The sequence below is a fragment of the Erpetoichthys calabaricus genome, chromosome 6, assembly GCF_900747795.2.
Source record: "Erpetoichthys calabaricus chromosome 6, fErpCal1.3, whole genome shotgun sequence".
In the NCBI taxonomy this organism is placed as follows: domain Eukaryota; kingdom Metazoa; phylum Chordata; class Cladistia; order Polypteriformes; family Polypteridae; genus Erpetoichthys; species Erpetoichthys calabaricus.
Genome location: NC_041399.2, coordinates 122,343,375 through 122,363,913, shown reverse-complemented (window position 1 = coordinate 122,363,913; position 20,539 = coordinate 122,343,375). Strand labels below are relative to the sequence as shown.

General features: G+C 38.4%; 1 protein-coding gene across 1 annotated transcript in view; it reads right to left on the bottom strand.

Moving 5' to 3' along the window:
* Nucleotides 1-20,539, bottom strand: part of LOC127528328 (obscurin-like) — a 308,697-nt gene that overhangs the window by 246,075 nt on the left and 42,083 nt on the right. The window contains exons 6-9 of the mRNA XM_051928768.1: nucleotides 19,251-19,328; nucleotides 18,356-18,528; nucleotides 18,224-18,250; nucleotides 1,168-1,320 (exon numbers count right to left, since the gene is read on the bottom strand). Coding sequence (XP_051784728.1) covers nucleotides 1,168-1,320; nucleotides 18,224-18,250; nucleotides 18,356-18,528; nucleotides 19,251-19,328 — 431 coding nt within the window. The remainder of the gene's footprint in view (nucleotides 1-1,167; nucleotides 1,321-18,223; nucleotides 18,251-18,355; nucleotides 18,529-19,250; nucleotides 19,329-20,539) is intronic.

Below are 20,539 nucleotides of genomic sequence, written 5' to 3'. Positions count from 1 at the left end.
ACCTCCTTGGTCTTGTGCTCTACATTATTCAATATAACATTCTGTTAGCTTTCTTAATAGCTTCTGAACACTGTCTGGCAGTCGATAGTGTTAATTCCACATAAGGTGAAAATCCTTCTCATAAGGGTCCAATATCAAATTCAATACCTTAGGTTTGAATCCAATACCTGATCATTCTCTGTGTGCAGTTTACATATGCCTTCTGTGTCTGAATGTGTTTTTCTCCACATATTTTAGTTTTACCCCGAATACCCAGTGAACTGTGTTTACGGCTGAGCCAGTGTACATGTAATGGGTGTGTGTGAGTGTGCTCTTTGATAGACTGAGCCCTGTCCAGGGCTGATTCCTACCTTGTGTCCAGTGCTGCTGGGATAGGCCCTGTCCCACTCAAACCCTGAACTGGATTAAGTGGGTTTCATAATATTTTTGTTCTTTGAGGTTTTTACTGCAGCAAAGATAAATACACATACACAGTATCTTTTAACTTCAGCTGTGCTTCTGCTTTTATCCTGTGATTTTTTTATGATTCTTTTAAGCTCACTTTCAATCTTTTCACTCCACTAGTAGCACTGTCACCTTACTTTCAACTTTTTAACCTCACATTGAGCTAATAAACATCATCTCTACAATTTCTGGCCCTTCTCAGCATCACCTCTCCTGATTCTAGTATCTTCATCCATCAGATTATTTTCTGCTATGGTTTTCTACTTCCCACTGTCCCAGTAATATGCATAATTTTAGACATTTATTCAGTCACCGACCAAACTGAATTTTGTTCCTGTGCTTTGCTGTTGGCCTTCATTAATCCTGTCTTACTCATTACTGAATTTATAGTCAGCTTTCAGATTAAGTCATTTTTCCATATGTATAGCTACTGACAAAAGACACACACCAGACAGGAAAAACCAGGGTACTTTGTTGGTAAATAAATTCTTGGAAATCTAAAACATTTTGTTTATCACTTAATGATATGATAGTGTCTTTAATGTTCCAATAACATATGATTCTACTCTATTTAAAGAATATGTATCCAGTGAAAAAATGCATGAACTTTGTGAATTTTGTTTGAAATTAAACTTGGCCACCATAAGGTATCTGGCAGATAGATGCATTAGTAACCATGTCACTCCAATATCAGGAAATACATATTTAATCATATGGACTTACACAGCAGTCACTTGCAATGTTTTCTTCAAAAAATCTTGAGCCTTTGGACTTATTGAAGTGATATCAGGAGAGTCCCAGGAAATCTTTCCTTCTTGTACAGACAATAAAGTAGCATGGTCATTCTTTCCAGAAAATGGAACATCACATGTCAGGCTAGATAGATAAGAGGGAAAAAAATAAGAGCAGAACATTTTCAACTATTAGCAAGTGTAAGAAGTTATTCTTTTGTTCCAGGTGTGAAAGATCAATTTTTTTTGGGAAAGACTAGGGCACAAAAATTTTTTAAATAGCACTTAAACAAATACATTTTATATATATAAATCACATAAATGATAAGACACCTCTACTGATACCTTTCTACAAAGCCATCTGGAGTATGAATAAATTTTCTCATCACATGGTTTCTCTAATAAGCCCTAATTAGACCTCATTTCAGACCATTGTCCTTGGATTATTTCCCATTTGTGCCAGTTCTTTTGTGCAAAATTGGGTTCTGAGGTGAATTTGTCCTCAGGTTATCCCTCTAAATCAAATGGTCAAATAGAGATGGCTAACATCAATCTGGAGAAATACCTAAGGTTTCAGCCTTGTAAGTAGGCTCTGAGGTTTATTGGTCATTACTCCATTCTAAAACATACTGGTCTGGTCACATATAAGTTTGCTCTCCTATCTCACTAACACATTAATATATTATTTCATTGAAGCCAATCCACACTAATCCATGTTAAAGTAATACTTCTCTTCTGCACTCCTCCTCCTTTTGTTTGGGTTTATGATGAGGGAAAAAAATTGGATTTGTGCTCTCATGGTTCATGTATTTGGTGCAGAGGAAAGGATACAGTCCTTTGGACAGATTATGCATGCCTTATGGGCGCATCCAGAGCTTGCACCTTGAGAGCATGTTCTATTATAATTCTAGACTATCATTATCATTTGTGAATAGTATTTGTATTTTGGCATCTGCTTCTCCATTTTGTTTTTGAAATTTGGAAAATGATGCCTACTCCTGTTAGCATGTGGATCATGGTAAAATGATTAAGTAATTGCTTCATTTGGAATATTTAAATAGAGCTTACTTAATATTCTCATATACTAAATATGTACAGGTTCCTTATGAAAACTCATGTTCACACTCACATTTCAAAAGACTTGTCCAGATTATTCCCTACAGTATTTGTGGAAAAATGCATTTTTCTTGTGTAAAACACAAGAGGCAAGTAGCAGAATGATTTTACACAACTCGGAATACAACGTATAACACAAGCAGTATAACACGAAAGATAGCACATTGCTGAGTATCTTGATGACAGAGCAAGCCACGAGTGAAGTGCTCTGTGCTGTAATGTGGTTCAGTCTTGTTATTTCCACATGAACTAATTTTAAAGCAACAGTCTCAATCCACTGTATTAATTCCTTATATAATTTTAAACACTTCAGTCATGTTACCTCTTTATGTCTATCTGCTTAAACTGAAAAGGATCAACTCCTTCATCCTTTCTTAATAATTCATACAATGATGTTCTGGAATCAACCTAATTGCTCTTCTCTGGACTTTTTTTTACCACTCCAATGTCTTTTTTATAGCTTGGAGACCAAAACTTCACACAGTACTCCAGATGTGGCCTCACTTTAAAGCTTAAGCATATCCTCCTTTGATTTGTACGTTACACATTACGCTACTGTATATAGTCTAACGTTCTGTTAGCCTTCTTAATTAATGGCTTTTGAACATTTTCTGGAGGTTGACAGTGATGAGTCCAGTGACTCCTAGGTCATCCCCAGAAAAGATACTTCCAAGTTTCACACCTTCCATTGTGAATTCAAAACTAACATTTCTACTTCTTACACATAATACCTCACATTATTTACTTGCTATCAAAGTCCATATGTAATATCCAAACACATTCTGCATTATCTACTAATTTGCCTGGCTTTTATCATCTACAAACTTAACCAGCTTGTTGTTTCAATTCCTGTCCAGATTATTAATGTATATTAAAAATAGTAGTGGCCCTAACAGTGACCCTTGCGAGACCCCACTCTTAGCATTACCCAATTCTGATAAGGTTCCTTGCACCATCACCATCTGCTTCCTGTATTTTAGTCAATTTTGGGCCCATCTAGCAAACTACACCCTAAACTACAACTTCTTTTAGCTTGATTTCAGCCTCTCATGCAGGACCTTATTAAATGATTCGTGAAAATCAAAATAAATAATATCATGTGCAGCACTATGATCATATCCTTTTGTAGCTTTCTCAAGCATGTACCAGCAAGAGTGATAGTGAAGTTCTGCAAGACAGTAGTGAGACCAGCTATTATGTATTTGTTGGAGACAGTGGCAATGATAAAAAAACAGGAGACAGAGGTGGAGGTGGCAGAGTTAAAGATATTAAGATTTGCTTGGATATGACAGGGTTGGACAGGATTAGAAATGAGTACATTAGAGGGTCATAATGGAATAATATTTTGATATTTTCCAGTCCTTAAGAATTTCTCCTGTGTGCAGAGTCTGTTTGAAAATATGTGTCAAGGGTTTTTATATACACTACGTCACATTCTTAAGCACTCAAGGATATTTGGTCCTCATTATCTGCTGGATTTCAATCTATTTAGTCTAAGTAGTATTTATCCTTCTATAATTTCCAGGTCACTAAGTAACCCCCTAGTAGTTTTTGTTACTGCTGGGAGGTTATCCATTTCCACACATGTGAAAACTACAAAAAAAAGAAACTTTATAACATTTGTTATTTCACTGTCTGTTTATTTTAATTCCCCTTTACTATTCCTGATACACTTCACCCCTTCCTTGACTATTATTTGGTCATCTTTTGCCTTATCTGCAATATTTCTTATTAATTACTTTTTAGATTCTCTAATATCCTTCTTAAGCTCTCATATGCCCTGTTATTAGTACTGTAGTTGTTAGTCTTATAATTCCTTTTTTCATTGCAACTTCTTTTTCATCTCCTTATTAGCCCATTGTGGAGTTTTTTTCAAATTTCTTAGTAATTCCAAAGTTTGGGATGTACTTGTAAATGTCCTAAATTATATTTAAAATATTTTTAAATCTGTTGCACTGCTCCTCCACTGTATCTACACTTAAAACATATACCACTTGATCTCTTTTAGACATTGCTTAACAGTTTGTCTATTCATCTGTGCTCTTCCAAAACACATGGAATTTTATTATATTATGGTTACATAACCCTAGTAGGTCAATCACCTCTACTCCCCATTTTTTTTCATTATTAATTTATTTCAAGAAAATAACATTGCATACAATCAAGTCAAACTTAACAATGAATGACTTATGTCAGACTAGAAAAGAACAGAAAAAAATTGAAAAGGTAAAAAAGAAAGCAGGAACAAAAAAGCGACAAGACCTAACAAAACCAAATTCTTCCCTGACCTGAGACACAGAGAGGAGAGCCAAGACCATGGGTAAAAATAGTTTTAAACAAAAAAGTATGAAAAAAGTAATGTTCCCTCAATATGGATGCTTTTTCTATTGTATAAATTATTTATTAAATCTTGTCATATTTTAAAAAAAAAGTTCTGAACAGATCCTAATTGCAAGAATTTGATTTTTTTTCCAATTTCAAATGGTGCAGAACATCAGTTATCCATTGACTTATAAAAGGTGGGTAGTAATTCACGTTTAGCAAGTTAAGTCTAGATGATAGCAGTTATGTATCCTTATCAACTTTAAGTCTATCAGGGAGTACACAATATACATCTGCTAATGGGTTAGTTGTGATTGTGACACTAAGGCTGTTTAATAAGCATTTATATAGGTTTTTGTCCAAAATTATGTTAATTTGGTGCACTCTCAAAACATGTAACCTATTGAGGTTGGAACTAGATTGTAACGTTTGCATGTTGGATCTTGCCTTGGATACATTTTGCACAATTTTAAATGAGATAATTGTGATCGATTAAAGGTTTTAAGGTGAAATATTGAATGCTCCACACATACAAAGCTACAATGTACTCAGTGCATGGCTGACTTCCACTCCTTTTCTGAGATGTTAATGTAAATGTCCCTTTCCCACCATATCCTGGGATCATTGAAAGATTATTTGAGATGTTTTTATATATTGTTGAAATGCTGTATGAGTCTTCAAGACTGATCTGTATTTCTTCTGGAATAAAAATGGATGGGAGGTGTGGAAAATTGGGAAGATTTCGTTTAGCAAAGTTTCCAATTGGAAAGTAGTGGAAATATTGTGGTGCTGGGAAGTTAAATCTGAAGCATAATTGTTCATATGATGCAAATACGTTATCTAAAAATCTCCTAGTGCTTTAATCCTGGATGTTTTCTAAAGATCAAATACTGAGTAATTTTCAGAGAGTTGAAAAGGAGATTGTTGTGTAGAGGAGCAATAGATAAAAGCTTCTCTGCCCTGAAGTACATCCTGCACTGGGTTCAATATTCTGAGTATTTGGTGGACAATTGGACTAATGGTATATTACCAAAAATTAGGTTTACTGTGGCACAAAGCAGTGCTTATGAAGAAGTACAGAAATATATTATTTATTATAGTGTTGTGGTGTGCAAAATCTGCAATTTTGTGTCTATATTTTCATTATATTTTGCTCAAGACAAAACAAGATGAATTTAAATACAGGACACTTGCATGGGCAGTTTAACATCAGAGCATTCTGTTTTCCTCAATTATACTAGTATTAATCACAATAACATCTGTTTGAACTGAGCAGGAATTCAGGAGATGAACACCAGGTCTAAATTGGTTTACAGCTTGGGAAAGGAAGACATACTGATGCTTCGAGCTGTATCCAATTACTTTACAACCTGCAAACAGATGGAGATGCCGTGGGGCTAGATATTGCCGAGCTAGTTTACAGTTTGAGACAGGAGATTGTTAAAACATCAAAAACTTTATTGTTTGGGAAACAGATGTACTCAAACAGATTAAAGAGTTTGAGCAAATACATCCATCATATTGACAGCTGGACAATCAGGTTTATGTAACAATCATGTGTTGCGAAACACCCATGGAATTTTAAAATAAATATGACAGACTAAACAACAAGATGACAGAGCAACAATGTCAGAAGAGAACAAAGCAGCGATGTCAGAAGAGGGCACCAACGACGTGCGTCCGTTTTCATCTGATTATCAGCTAAAGGATTCCATGAATATCGATTGCTAAATCAATGCCTCCCTGGGACATTTATCTTTGAAATCTTTAACTTTTGGTAAGCCTTTTTTTAAAGACAATATATGTATAGACTTTGCTATCCACATTTTCTTCTATGCTTTTCTCTACTGGTATTATTGCTCTTTAATAAATACCATGTTGGTTTTACCTTTCTATACTTTGTCTTCATATGTAGAGTGATTGAGGTAATAAGGTATAATAAGGTGTATTTCTTAGAACACCTGGAGCAGTAATGAAGTGCCATATGATCCAAGCTGCAAGGTTTATCGAGCTGAGGACTTTGAGCTCTGTCCAATAATGAACAGTGTTAAAATAACACATTCACTGGTTGATAAATGGCCTATAGCCAGGAATGTTGAGCTTTTGTATATCTAAGACATTGCACGTTGTTTGTGCCTATGATAAGTAAGTCTCTTGGAGTGTTAGTGAAAGAGGACTGTGTATTTGTTATTCATTCGGTACTTGTGTAACTTGTGTACTTGTGAAGTAACGTGCATGTGTATATGTCTTTCAAAAGATACTTTTGTGGTTAGGGTCTGTGTGTATGCATATGTGTGTGTTATTATTAAGGTGCGACAGTAGACCAACCCGGTAATGAACCTGATGAGTATGAAGAGGACAATATCACAATAATATATTTTGACCCTGCTCACAGCAGGGACAATCTGGACAGCAGACAGAAAGCAATTCTGGGGTCTAGTTTGAAAGAGAACCCACTGCCTCGCTTATATCGAGACAGAGTTGGCAGGTAGTTGGCAATGCTCTTTTGCAGGAGGAAGGGGAATTGTGAATAGTATATTTGTTCTGGTGTTCTTATGATGGAGGTGTTTTTGTCAAATAAAAACCTTTATCTGAAAATGGAATTGTGTTAGGTATTGATGTGTCTAGTTTTGGGCTCAGTGGTGCAAGAGAGTTTCTTGGAAGAAGCACACTTGTATTCAAATTGATTTAGACTCCAGATGTCATTTGAAATTCTACTAGTGCAATCAGGACTTCTGATAAAAAAATTTGTGGGACTGATATATACAGTATCATATTCTGTGTATAGTCATATTTTTTGTCTGAGTTCTTCTTTGATAATCACTTTTATCTGTAATGTATTCTGAAAATGACTAGCCAATATCTGAATGGCGTTTGAAAAAAGCAATGGTGATAGAGGGCACCCCTGTCAAGTACCACATTCTGGCTTGAACCAGTTTGAGTTCATGTAATTAATACAGACTGAGGCTTCTGTACTGGTATAAAGTAATTTTATCCATACATATATATTTGGGGCAAACCTAAATTTGTGCAATGTGGTGGGCACGTAGTCCCAATTGACTCTGTCAAAGGCTTTTTCTGCATCCAAAGATAATAAGAACTCTGGTGTATTATATTTTATGGGTGAGTATATTACATTAAATAGATGCTGAAGGTTTAAAGCTAACTGGCTGCCTTTAATAAATCCGGTTCAGTCTTGTGATATTACAGAAAGAAGGACTTTCTCAGTCCTTCTAGATAAAACTTATCTTAACATCATTGTTCAGAAGTAAAATTGACCCATATAATGCACATTGTAGTATGTCCTTATTTTTTATTGGAAAAATGGTAATTAATGCTTTGAGAAAAGTTTGAGGGGCCTATATGATGCACATTGTAACAAGTACTTATTTTTCATTGGAAAATAGGAAATTAATGATTGGAGAAAAGTTTCAGGTAGAATTTTGCTGTCTCAACTTAGGGGATGGGTTGGGTTAGATAATTAAATAATCTGTTCTTTTAAAAAACACCTTCAAATTTCCCAAAGTATTTCTGAGGAAACATCTGAGGATGCAGTAATCTCTAAAAAATAATCAATTTATTTGGAGATGAACTGTATAAAGTTCTAATCTGCTCACGACATGGAGTTAAGATGCCAGCTACAAAATAATTGTGTAAACCATAGCTATTCAAGCTCCAAGATCAGAGAAGCATAATCAGAGATAACAGCAGTGTCATAATTACAAGATTTGATAGTGGGCAATAAATTATTATCAATGAAGAAATAATCAGTTCTTGAGTAATTATGATGTACTGGTGAGAAGAAGGAATATTCTCTTGGATCTGGATTTAGGAATCTATGGATCTAATAAGTTAAGATCCATTAAAAACTGTGTGATTGTCTTTGCAGTATTAGATGTTACCTTCACTATAGTTAATGATCTATCCAGGTCTGGATTTAAAACACAATTAAAATCCCAAACCATTATAATTTTGAATGCTCATATTGAGAATTAAAGTAAATACATTTTGGATAAAATCTCTATCATCCACATTAGGTGTATAAATATTTATCAAAATTATTTGATTTGATTAAATTATTCATGACCATAACGTAGCAGTCTTTAAGATCTGATACTTCATCTGATGCTACAAATGAGATAGTCTTATGTGCTAAAATTCCCACATCTCTTTTTTTTTGAATAACTGGAGTTAAAAATTTGGCCAATCCAATCATTTTGCAAGTGAAACAGGTCCTTATTTGTTAAGTGAGTCTCCTGTAAAAATACTCTCTTAGACTTTATTCCTGTGAGGAGGGAGAATACATTTTTTTTCACTTTAGTTTGTGATTGAGACATTTGATATTCCAGTTTGCAAAGTTCAGTGTTTGTTCAGAGAGATACTGCTTCTCAGCGTTTGAGAACATTTTGCAATCTTAAGTAAAAGTAATTTGTTGTTTCATAATTTATCTTCAACATTGATTTCAAATCATCATTGCCAGGTATTATGACTAAGGAGCTTGTCATTATGTTGGCATTTACAATTGTGAGGGGAAACAGAATAGATAAAGATTAAATTGATCTCTTTACCTTCTTCTCTCCCCACACACACACCTTTTTGCCTCCACAAGTGAATCTAGACAGCAGTGCAGCAGTTTGGTAAGGATGCATCTGAGATACCTTATGACAGTACAGTACAGATACAATAAACCTGGGGTTAGATGTTAAACTGCCTCCTGAAAAAAGAGGAAAGTAACCATAAATTAAAGGACTTTCATACACATATATATACTGTATATAATAATTATGCACATGTAAATTCAACCGTCTGCATGTGCCTATAAACATACAAGCTCCCATATACTCTTGTGTTAATTCTATTGTTGCTTTCAGTTACTTAATGGATACCCATATACATATACACACGGTGAGCCAAAAAGAAGTATCACATTTCAAACCTTTATTCTACAAAAGTGCTACAAGATAAAATAAATTACATTACGACACAAGAAAGGGTATACAAAATAGATTTTTTTCACTGTGTTTTAAAAATGATGTCTTCAAGGTGGTGGTCATCATTAGTGATACACTCTTCCGAGATGATTTCTGAAAGCTCGCATGACTCGTTCAGCCATTTCAAAGGGAATAGCGTTGATTTCGTGGTGAATAGTGTCCTTGAGGGCTTCAAGATTTTCAGGTTGTTGTGTGTATAACTTTGACTTGAGATAGCCCCACAAGAAGAAATTGCACTGAACGAAACGTGAAGGCCACATGACATCGCCGCACAGGGAGATCAGCTTCCCTAGAAACATCTCCCATAAAACTTGCATGGATCTCTGCGCCGTATGAGCTGTTGCTCCATCCTGTTCAAACCAGGCATACACCACATTTCTTGCAATTGGGGCTGCAAAAAGTTCTCTAACATTTCAATGTAACATTCTGAAGTTATGGTGACCGTTGCTTCCCCCTCCTTAAGAAAGTAATTGCGCACGAAACTGTAACACACTCACTGTGCAGGTGTCTTTGATGAAGTTAATGATGGTTGGTTTCAGCCCAATAGCGAAAGTTTTGCTTATTTACGCAGCAACCATTCAAATGGAAATGTGCCTCATCACCGCACATGACGATGGCATCTTGATGAACAGTTTGCAGAATGTTCATGCACAACTCTCTATAGCTCTCCTAGTCTCTCTCAGTGAGTTCCTGCACTATCATCATTTTGAATGGATGGAAGTTAAGGTCCTCATGCAAAATCCTCCTCAAAGAAGTGTTGGAAAAGCCTAAGGCAGAAGCATGATTGCGTGCTCAACATCTAGGAGACTGCAAAATTGATGCCCTTACAGCTTGGATGTTTTCAGGTGTTCGTACTGTCTGAGGACGGCCTGGAGATTTTCTGTTCAATGTTGTACCCATCTGTCTAAATTTAGCCACCCACTGAAGAATTGTTTTCTGATTTGGGACATCACCATTAGGAGGAATACTGAAGGGCGCATTGCATAGTGATGATGGATTCGTTGTTTTTGAAGAACGCTTCGACAGCAAAAGCATGGTGTGCACCGGACCAAGGCATGATGCCAACTGAAAACTACAAGGGATCACCTATCAAAGGACCCCCACCCCAACGCACTCAGCTGCCTCTAGCTCGTGCAATGACCTTGAGAAAGGTGGTACTTCATTTTGAAATTGACTTTAATGGTTTTCAGGAAGTCCTTTGATTCTGATGTTGTTCTTTCTTCATCTGTCTTCAAACACTGGTAAATTATAGAAAAGCACATTGAATTCTACAGCAGCTGCTTTTTTGTCAGCAACAAATATCAATTATTCTACTTCTTCATTACGAGCTGTAAATGCTATGCTGATTCCAGGGCTATAGATCAAAAGAGCATTTCAGTATAAGCAAAAGAAGATTAAGAGGAGGCAACATTGAAGTGTTTAAAATTTTGAAGGTAATTAGTACAATTGATCAAGACTGCTACTTTAAAATGAGTTCATCAGCAGCGCAAAGACACAGTTGGAAACTTATTAAGGGTAATTTTGCAGAAATGTTTGGAAGTTTTTCTTTACACAGAGAACCACAGACATATGAAACATGTTACCAAGAAGTGTGAAACACAGGAGCAGTTTAGGGACTTTCAAAGTTAGACCTGATGTTATTTTAGAAGAATTAAGTGGATAGAACTGGCAAGCTTTCCTGGGTTGAATGGCTTGTTCTCATCTGGGGTGTTCTAATGTTCTTTCCACCCTTTCATGGAAGATTTTCTGTTTCTGGAGCAAACCTGTGTTTCATTACCCATAATGATTGAGTCCCCCAATACCATAATCCATCTTCTTATGGGAACTGGGTTTGAGGTGTATCTTTGGGACTCCATACACCTACCTACCATGTAAGAGTTTTCAGAGTTACTGTCCAGTTCAGCAATGTAAATTCAAGCGTCTGCATGTGCCTATAAACATACAAGCTCCCATATACTCTTGTGTTAATTCTATTGTTGTTTTCAGTTACTTAATGGATACCCATATACACATACACAGGGTGAGCCAAAAAGAAGTATCACATTTCAGACCTTTATTCTACAAAAGTGCTACAAGATAAAATAAATTTCATTACGACACAAGACGTAACACAATTACGTCTAACACATTACGACACAAGTTTAACATCTTTAATTCTGGGGTTAATGCCCCAGGGCAATGTGCACCGCTTTACCTTACATCTACAGTATATCCAACTGTGACCCACTTATCTCTACACCTGTGGTCTGGAGTCTCCTACTGCATCACCTTAGGGATGCAAACCATCTCCATATTGGACACTTGGGAAAGGTCTGCCAATTTGCTATTACAATGCAGGCCAGCCAACTCCTCCTTCAATTCAGCAATCCTGAGCTGGAGATTGTTGGATCACTTGGCATCTCCTGCAGAAAATGGCCTTCAATGAGGACTGACTCATCCAAGCCACTCTTCAAGAAGTCCAATATCAAACAGTACTTGTAAAGTAATGACGTAATTTTTAAAATCTGAACTTGAATTCCAAAACTGCTTAACCCTTTTTGTTAAAATTAAAATAGCATAAATTACTAAAATTAGAAAATTAATATCATATTCAAAATTATTGCAGATATTTAATACATAATGGCCCATTAGGTCCTGTAATACTTTTATCTTCTCAACTGTCTGCTGTGTCTTTCTATGAAGTTATTATACTTTACTTTCCCTGTCTGTTTTTCTAACTGTGCACCCTTCTTATTATTTCCTTACTTTCAAGGTCTCTGCCTCTGCCTACACTGTTTGTACTCCTTCCTATTAATGAAAACTTCAGCTGTTACTCTCTTTTTAGCACTAACTTTCTAGAGTGCTAAGAGCTGTTTTATCATGTAAAACTTTTAACACGCTACATCCTTCTTATTAATATAACTCATTGAATTCTATTTGTTGCTGGTTATTTACTTATTCAGTTGCTGGGTTTTACTCCCGCTGACTCAGGTTCTATGCCCCCTCACTAGATTCCTCTTTATACAACGCTGAGCCCCTCTCTTTACTTGTTTCATATTAAGCTCAAGTTCTCCTCCTACACAGTACTTAAAATAAATGCTTTCTTTCTTCTGAATGTGTATGCCCTGCTTTTTACTAGCCCAAATACTTTCCTGTATGAGTGTTATATATAAGTACTGTATATACCTTTCCTTTTTCCCACTAAGGAAATCATGTAACTCTTAAATATTTGTTGCTATGATGCTGGTTATTTACTCTCTGAAAGCAACTGTTTTGCAAATTTTCTGCCTCGAGCTACACCCTGTCAAAACTATAGGTTTGAATATTTTTTAATACTTTTTCCAAACACGCTGTTTTTCCTCCTGGGTGGGTTATTTTGTCTCTTAGCCGTCCTCAATGTCAACCTTGTAGCTGCCTATGCACCCTTAATATGGTGGAGTGGGAGGAAAAAAAAATCAGGCCAATTGGGCAGACAGATGTAAAGAAGACCTTGGGGTTGGTCGTCGTGGTCTGTTGCTGCAGTTTCTAAGGATTGTCATGGAGAAAGGACACCAGGATACAGTTAAAAAAGGCAGCAAAAGGCAAGAAGGGAAAAAAAAGAAAAGAGAAAAGGTTTTCAACACACACTGGTAAATGGAAAAAAAGCGGCAAACATTGACTATCCACGGACAGAGAAAGGATTGCTTCGCCTGCTTATGGAGGTGGCCACCTCGAAGACTTTACCGGCTCACCCACTCTAAAGTATAAACGGATGGGACATTCAATCATCCATCCATTATCCACCGCTTATCCGAGGTCGGGTCACGGGGGCAGCAGCCTAAGCAGGGAAGCCCAGACCTCCCTCTCCCCGGCCACCTCCTCCAGCTACTCTGGGAGGACCTCGAGGTGTTCCCAGGCCAGCCGGGAGATATAATCCTTCATGTGTGTCCTGGGTCTACCCCGTGGCCTTCTCCCAGTGTGACATGCCCAGAACACCCCCCCAGGGAGGCGTCCAGGGGGCATTCTGACCAGATGCCTGAACCACCTCAACTGACTCCTCTCAATGCGGAGGAGCAGCGACTCTACTCCGAGTCTCTCCCGGAAAACTGAACTCCTCACCCTATGTCTAAGGGAAACTCCAACCACCCGGCGGAGAAAACTCATTTCGGCTGCTTATATCCACGATCTTGCTCTTTCGGTCACTACCCAAAACTCGTGGCCATTGGTGAGGGTAGGAACATAGATCGACTGGTAAATCAACAGCCTCTCCTTTTGGCTCAGCTCTCTCTTCACCATGACGGACCGTTGCAGAGCCCGCATTACTGTGGATGCCGCACCAATCCGTTTGTTGACCTCCTGCTCCATTCTTCCCTCACTCATGAACAAGACCCCGAGATACTTGAACTCCTCCACTTGAGACAGTAATGTGTTCCCAAACCGGAGAGAGCATTCCACCCTTTTCCGGCTAAGAACCATGGCCTCGGATTTAGAGGTGCTGATTCTCATCCCAGCCGCTTCACACTCGGCTGCGAACCGCTCCAGTGAAAGCTGGAGGTCACTGTTCAATGAAGCCAACAGAACCACGTCATCCGCAAATAGCAGAGACGAGATTCTGAGGTCACCAAACCATACCCCCTCCGCTCCTTGGCTGTGCCTAGAAATTCTGTCCATAAAATTTATGAACAGAATCCGTGACAAACGGCAGCCCTGGCGGAGTCCAACCTCAACAGGAAATGAGTCCGATTTATTATCAGCAATTCAGACCAAGCTCCTGCTCCTCCTATACAGGGACTGAATGGCTCGTAACTATAAGCCTTGTACCCCATACTCTCAGAGCACACCCCAGAGGATGCTTTGAGGGACACGGTCAAATGCCTTCTCCAAATCCACAAAACACATGTGGACTGGTTAGGCAAACTCCCATGCCCCCTCCAGGATCCTGGCCAGGGTGTAGAGCTGGTCCAGTGTTCCACGGCCAGGACGAAATCCGCATTGTTCATCTTGAATCTGAGATTCAACCATCGACTGAACTCTCTTCTCCAGCACCCCTGAATAGACCTTACCGGGGAGGCTGAGAAGTGTGATCCCCCTATAGTTGGAGCACATCCTCCGGTCACCCTTCTTAAAAAGGGGAACCACCACCCCGGTCTGCCAATCCAGAGGCACTGCCCCTGATGTCCATGCAATGTTGCAGAGACATGTCAACCAGGACAGCCCCACAATATCCAGAGCCTGGAGGAACCCAGGGTGAACCTCATCCACCTCAGGGGCCCCACCACTTCGGAGCTTTTTAACTACCTCGGCGACCTCTGCCCCTGATATGGATGGGCCCATAACCCACCTCCCCCCCCCCCCAATAACGTCTGCAGTTGAAGTCAGCAGGGCCCCATCTCCAGTGTTGGTGGAGCACCGCTTTCCCCTCCTGAGGCACCTGACGGCTTGTCAGAACCTTCTCTGTGCCGACCGAAAGTCATTTTCCATGGCTTCCCCAAACTCCTCCCATGCCCGGATTTTTGCCTCAGCAACAGCCACACGCTTGGCTCGCCGGTATCCCTCAGCTGCCTCTGGAGTCACACTGGTCAACCAGACCTGGCAGGACTCTTTCTTCAAGTTGACGGCCTCATGAACCTTAGGTGTCCACCGGGTTCGTAGATTGCTGCCACGAGAGGCACCGACAACCTTGTGGCCACAGCTCTGTTCTGCTGCTTCGACAATGGAGGCTCAGAACATGGCCCATTCAGACTCAATGTCCTTCGCCTCCCTCGGAATAAGGTTGAAGTTCTGCCGGAGGTGGCAATTAAAGATCTTTCTGACTGGTTCCTCTGCCAGACATTCCCAGGAGACCTTCATTATACGTTTGGGTCTGCCTGGTCTGTCCGGCAGCCTCTCCCACCATCTGATCCAACTTACCAGAAGGTGGTGATCAGTTGACAGCTCAGCCCCTCTCTTCACCTGAGTGTCCAAGACATAAGGTCGCAGATCTGATGACACGATTACAAAGTCGATCATCGAGCTACGATCTCGGGTATCCTGGCGCCAAGTGCACTTATGAACATCCTTATGCACGAACATAGTGTTTGTTATGGACAGTCCATGGCCAGCACAGAAGTCCAACAACTGAACGCCACTCGAGTTTAGATCAGGGAGGCCATTGCTCCCAATCACACCTCTACAGGTTTCACTGTCGTTGCCGACGTGAGTGTTAAAGTCTCCCAGCAGGACGATAGAATCCCCAGGAGCCGCACCTTGCAGTGCTTCTCCCAGGGACTCCAAGAAGGCCGGCTACTCCGAACTGTCGTTCGACGCATAAGTCAGAGTCCTTCCCCCAACTCGAAGGCGCAGGGAAGCAACCCTCTTGTCCAAGGGGAGAACCCCAACATACAGGCCTTGAGCCAGGGGGCCATAAGCAAGCCCACTCCTGCCCACCGCCTTTCACCCACAGCAACTCCACAGTGGAACAAAGTCCAGTCTCTCTCAAGAGGAATGGTTCCAGAGCTCAGACCGTGTGTACAGGTGAGCCCGACTATATTTAGCCAGTACCTCTCAACCTCACGCACCACCTCGGGCTGCTTCCCCACCAGAGAGGTAACATTCCATGTCCCAAGAGCCCAAGAGCCAGTTTCGGCAACCGAGGGTTGGAACGCCAGAGTTCCCGCCTTCGGCCACCCATATTGCACCCATATGGATGGGACAGTCAGGAGAAATTAAAGTGAGTGAGATAAGAGCAATCCTTGCTAATCGGGGTTAGAGCATTTGGAGACTCTTGGGGGGGGGGCGGTGGGGGGTTGTTGGCAAGGAGAGAACAAGGAAAATGGACTATTATTATAAGTGTCTGGAAACTACCTGGACTTTGGGGTTTATCTGGGGTGAAAGTTTTTTTTTTCTCTTCTAAGTCATTTATATATTGCATTTGTGTGGATGTGGGTTGAGGGAGGTGTGTTTACGAATTTGGTTGTTGCCATTTATGTTTGTATAGTTTTTTTTATATAAGGTTAATCTAATACAGTTATTTTCACCTTGTCTGTTTCTCACTGTTATTGTGCTGAGATTGTATAATTTATGCTAGGTATCATATCAGTCTCGCAGGAAGGGGTCCAAGGGCCTGGTGAGGTTGACCTGCTATCCAACTCATATATACCATCTTCAGTGGGGACGTATAGCGATATAGGCCAAGAAAGGTTGAAGAGTTATAACTGCGTGACGCTTGATACAACCTCTGACACCACAACGTCTGCTAGCACCGCTCCTGACCCACACCTCACTACAGCTTTAATTTCACTCCTTGCCCACATCTTTTAAGTGCAGGCTATGGAACAATGAATCCTTGAAGCATGCAATGAATGCGGATACTGCAGTGAATGGAAAACACATCATCTCTGTCTCACTTTGTGCCTCTGACAGTAGAATATACTGTCCTTCTTTTTGAACAAAATACTGTGTGAAATGGTTTTGAAAAAAATCACATGCTGGCAACTATAGCTAGCCAATGCCTTTTCTCATGGGATTACCATGCTCTGCAATTTTTGCACTGCTTATAATGTGGATATTATTTCTTCAGTCCTCTATTTGTTACTTGAAATGCAGGAATTCAACTTGATATTCTAGTGTCTAAATCTGTTTCTTTTTTTAAACTAATTAATGTCAAGTATACCAAGCTCTTGTTGAAATCTGAGGTGACTCAGATCTTTTACAAAGATGAGCCGGTCCACCATAAACATTTTCAGGTCCTTATACAATTAAGTCATGCAAGTCAGTATCTTCATTCAAGAGCTCCTTGGTGTGGATTGCCTACTCACTAAGCTGACATCACTGGAACCTCTGATGTAAGGTAAGTTTAAATTATTTATTTTGGACATTTGGAAGCCTCTGGAGAGCTTCCCTAATACATATTCACCCAAAAGCAACAGTGAGGTGGTTCCTCCCAGTCTTCCTTGGTAGTGGTAAATTTCATCCAGATGTGATTATTATGATAACTACAGGCAAGTTTTAAAAACTGGATAGTTTTAAGATAATTTAACAGTTTAATTTATTACATGCAAATTCAAGCTGGGGGCAATCTTGGTAGCATTGTTGGTGTGGCAGGAAGCAACCCTTAATGGATGATGGGGTACCACTCCATCTAAGTAACCACCCACATAGAATTGTTAATTGACATAATGCTGATGTATTTGGGATGAATAAAATGAGTAGTCAAAGAAAACTCTACACAGACATGTGACAACTCTTCTGACAGTGACCAGGCATGGAATTTAATAGCAGCCTGCTAGATCAATGAGGTCTTACCACTGGGTCACATTACCACCCAGAGATTAAACATAAAATAAACTTAAATGACTATTCATCTTTACATTTATTTTTTATTTGACTTATTTACAAAGTCTGTTTGGGAATGTAGCTAGAAGAATCATAAAAAATACAACAAAAAATGGTTCGGTACCAACTAAAACCAACCACCTTCTAAGATACATTATTTAAAGCATAATTACATCGCCCCTTTTAAAATTTTAAGGTTTTCCTTGCAACCAGTGTTTTAGCTTCAGATTAGGTGGCATAGTGAATGCTTTATTCTCGCTACATCATTGCGACTTCAGTACTTTTTAGCTAATGTGCTGTCTATGCTCCGTATTACATATTGAAAATTCAATGTGCATATAAACTTACCATAAATAAGTTAAAACTCCAATGGACCTAGTGAGAAAAAGAAGATTATCATGAAATTATAACAAGTGCTGAGGTATTGTAATATATAAAATATATTGCTTGGCCTCTATCTTTGTTAAACACTCCACATACCAGATATCTGTTGCTTTAGATACAGGGGATTGAAAGGCAATTTCAGGTGCTACAAATTCAGGAGTTCCAAACTGACTATACTGTGATGATGAAGTATCAATTTCTTTGGCAAATCCAAAGTCACAAATTTTAATTTCTTCACTCCCTGGTTCAGCCATAGCAATATTGGCTGGCTGGAAGAGACAGTAAAATAAGGTTAACATATTAGGGACAAATTTTGGTAAAAAGTTAAATGTAAATGAGTATCAACATAATAAAAAGTATCACAAATGACTCTAAAAATGCAGTGACATTTATAACTTGTACTCGTTTATTAAAACAAAACCACTCTACATAAACACACAAGTGTAAGTAATTATTTTAGAGCAATATAGACACAGATTAGTTTTACAGGGACTATCTTTAGAGTGGTCAGACAGACAAGAGTCAGAAGCAGTAGAAAATAGAAACTAAAAACAAATTGTAAAGATAAGATCTTTGTTATTAAATTTGTTTTGAAAATTGCTTGGCTCTCTTTGAGCAACAGAGGTAGATTAGATAATTGGATTTAAAGTTTGGATATTTCAAAAACTTGTCCCTCTTAAATAGTTTGAACAGATGTCATGGCCAAGAACAATAAGGTTTCAGCCATTGAAATACCTCAGAAGAAATGTAATTCCGATGAGAAAAATCAGCTTCAAAATGGCACCACAATTTTACAAACTGAAAATAATTTCCAAACTCAAAATAATAACACCAAATTGTGCATAAGGCTCTCAGATGTGATCATGAAAACAAGAAAAACAATGTTTACATGTTAAGAGAAGGTGTGATTCAGGCATCTTTACTTGAAAATGCACTATATTATAATGTACTGATCTCTTGATATTAACAAATTACAAAGTGTATCTCTTACCTTAATATCAAGATGCAAAATATTTTTTTGATGGATATACTCAATTCCTTCCAGTATCTGCTGAACATATATCTGAATCTGGTGGCAAAAAATGTAAATAAAGCTCAATAATCTGAAGATGAGAAAAACATTTTCCCCAGTGAAATCACAATTTTTAAATTTATATTTAAAATTTAAAGTTTTAGACCTCGATCCATGGCCTTTGGTTATTAAATTTTCCTCCCTTTCACATAACAGAGAAACTTTAAGCAATCGATTTATTTATTTATTTATTTATTTATTTTTTTTTTTTTTTTATATTTTTATTTTATTAATTTTCATTGTAATCATTCCATACAAACAGATCCATTTATAACCCAACAAATTTGAAAACAAATCAAACCCCATCCCTGAGAAGGAGAGCTTAGCTAAAGGAAAATTTCTTTAAGCTTTTTAATAAGGCAACATTAGACAAAAGAAGGGGAGAAGTAAATATCTATATAAATAAGAGATGGAGAAGGGAGTTAAATACAATAATAGTTAATTCTCTTATTCTAAAATAATATTGATTAAATCCTGCCAAGTTTTGAAAAAATTTTGTACAGATCCTCTAACTGAAAATTTGATTTTTTCCAATTTCAAATAATATAAAACATCAGTTTCCCACTGACTTATAAGAGGAGAATTAGGATTCTTCCAATTTAACAAAATAAGTCTGCGTGCCAAGAGTGTAATGAATGCAATCACCGTTTGTTTGTCCTTCTCCAATTCAAGTCCATCTGGAAGGACACCAAACACAGCTGTTAGTGGGTTAGGAGGGATTGTGATACTAAGGCTGTCTGAGAGGCACTTAAAAATCTTTGTCCAAAATGATGTTAGTTTGGTGCAGGCCCAGAACATGTGACCCAGTGAGGCAGGAGCTTGGTTGCAGCGCTCGCAGGTCGGATCCTGGCCTGGAAACATTTTGGACAGTTTTAAGCGAGACAGATGAGCTCGATATATAATTTTTAGTTGAATAATTCTATGCTTTGCGCATATAGAACTCGAGTGAATTCTCTGCTTTGCTACCTTCCACTCCTTTTCTGATATATTGATTAAGAGATCTTCTTCCCAATGTCCTCTTGGATCTTTGAAAGGTAGGGACTCTAATAAGATTTTATATATTGCGGAAATAGTGTTTGTTTCCTCGGAATTGAGCAGTATTTTTTCCAGCATTGTGGAGGGTGCAAGGTGGGGGAAATCGGGCAATTTCTGTTTAACAAAATTTCTAATTTGAAGATAGTAAAAGAAATGTGTAGCTGGGAGGTTAA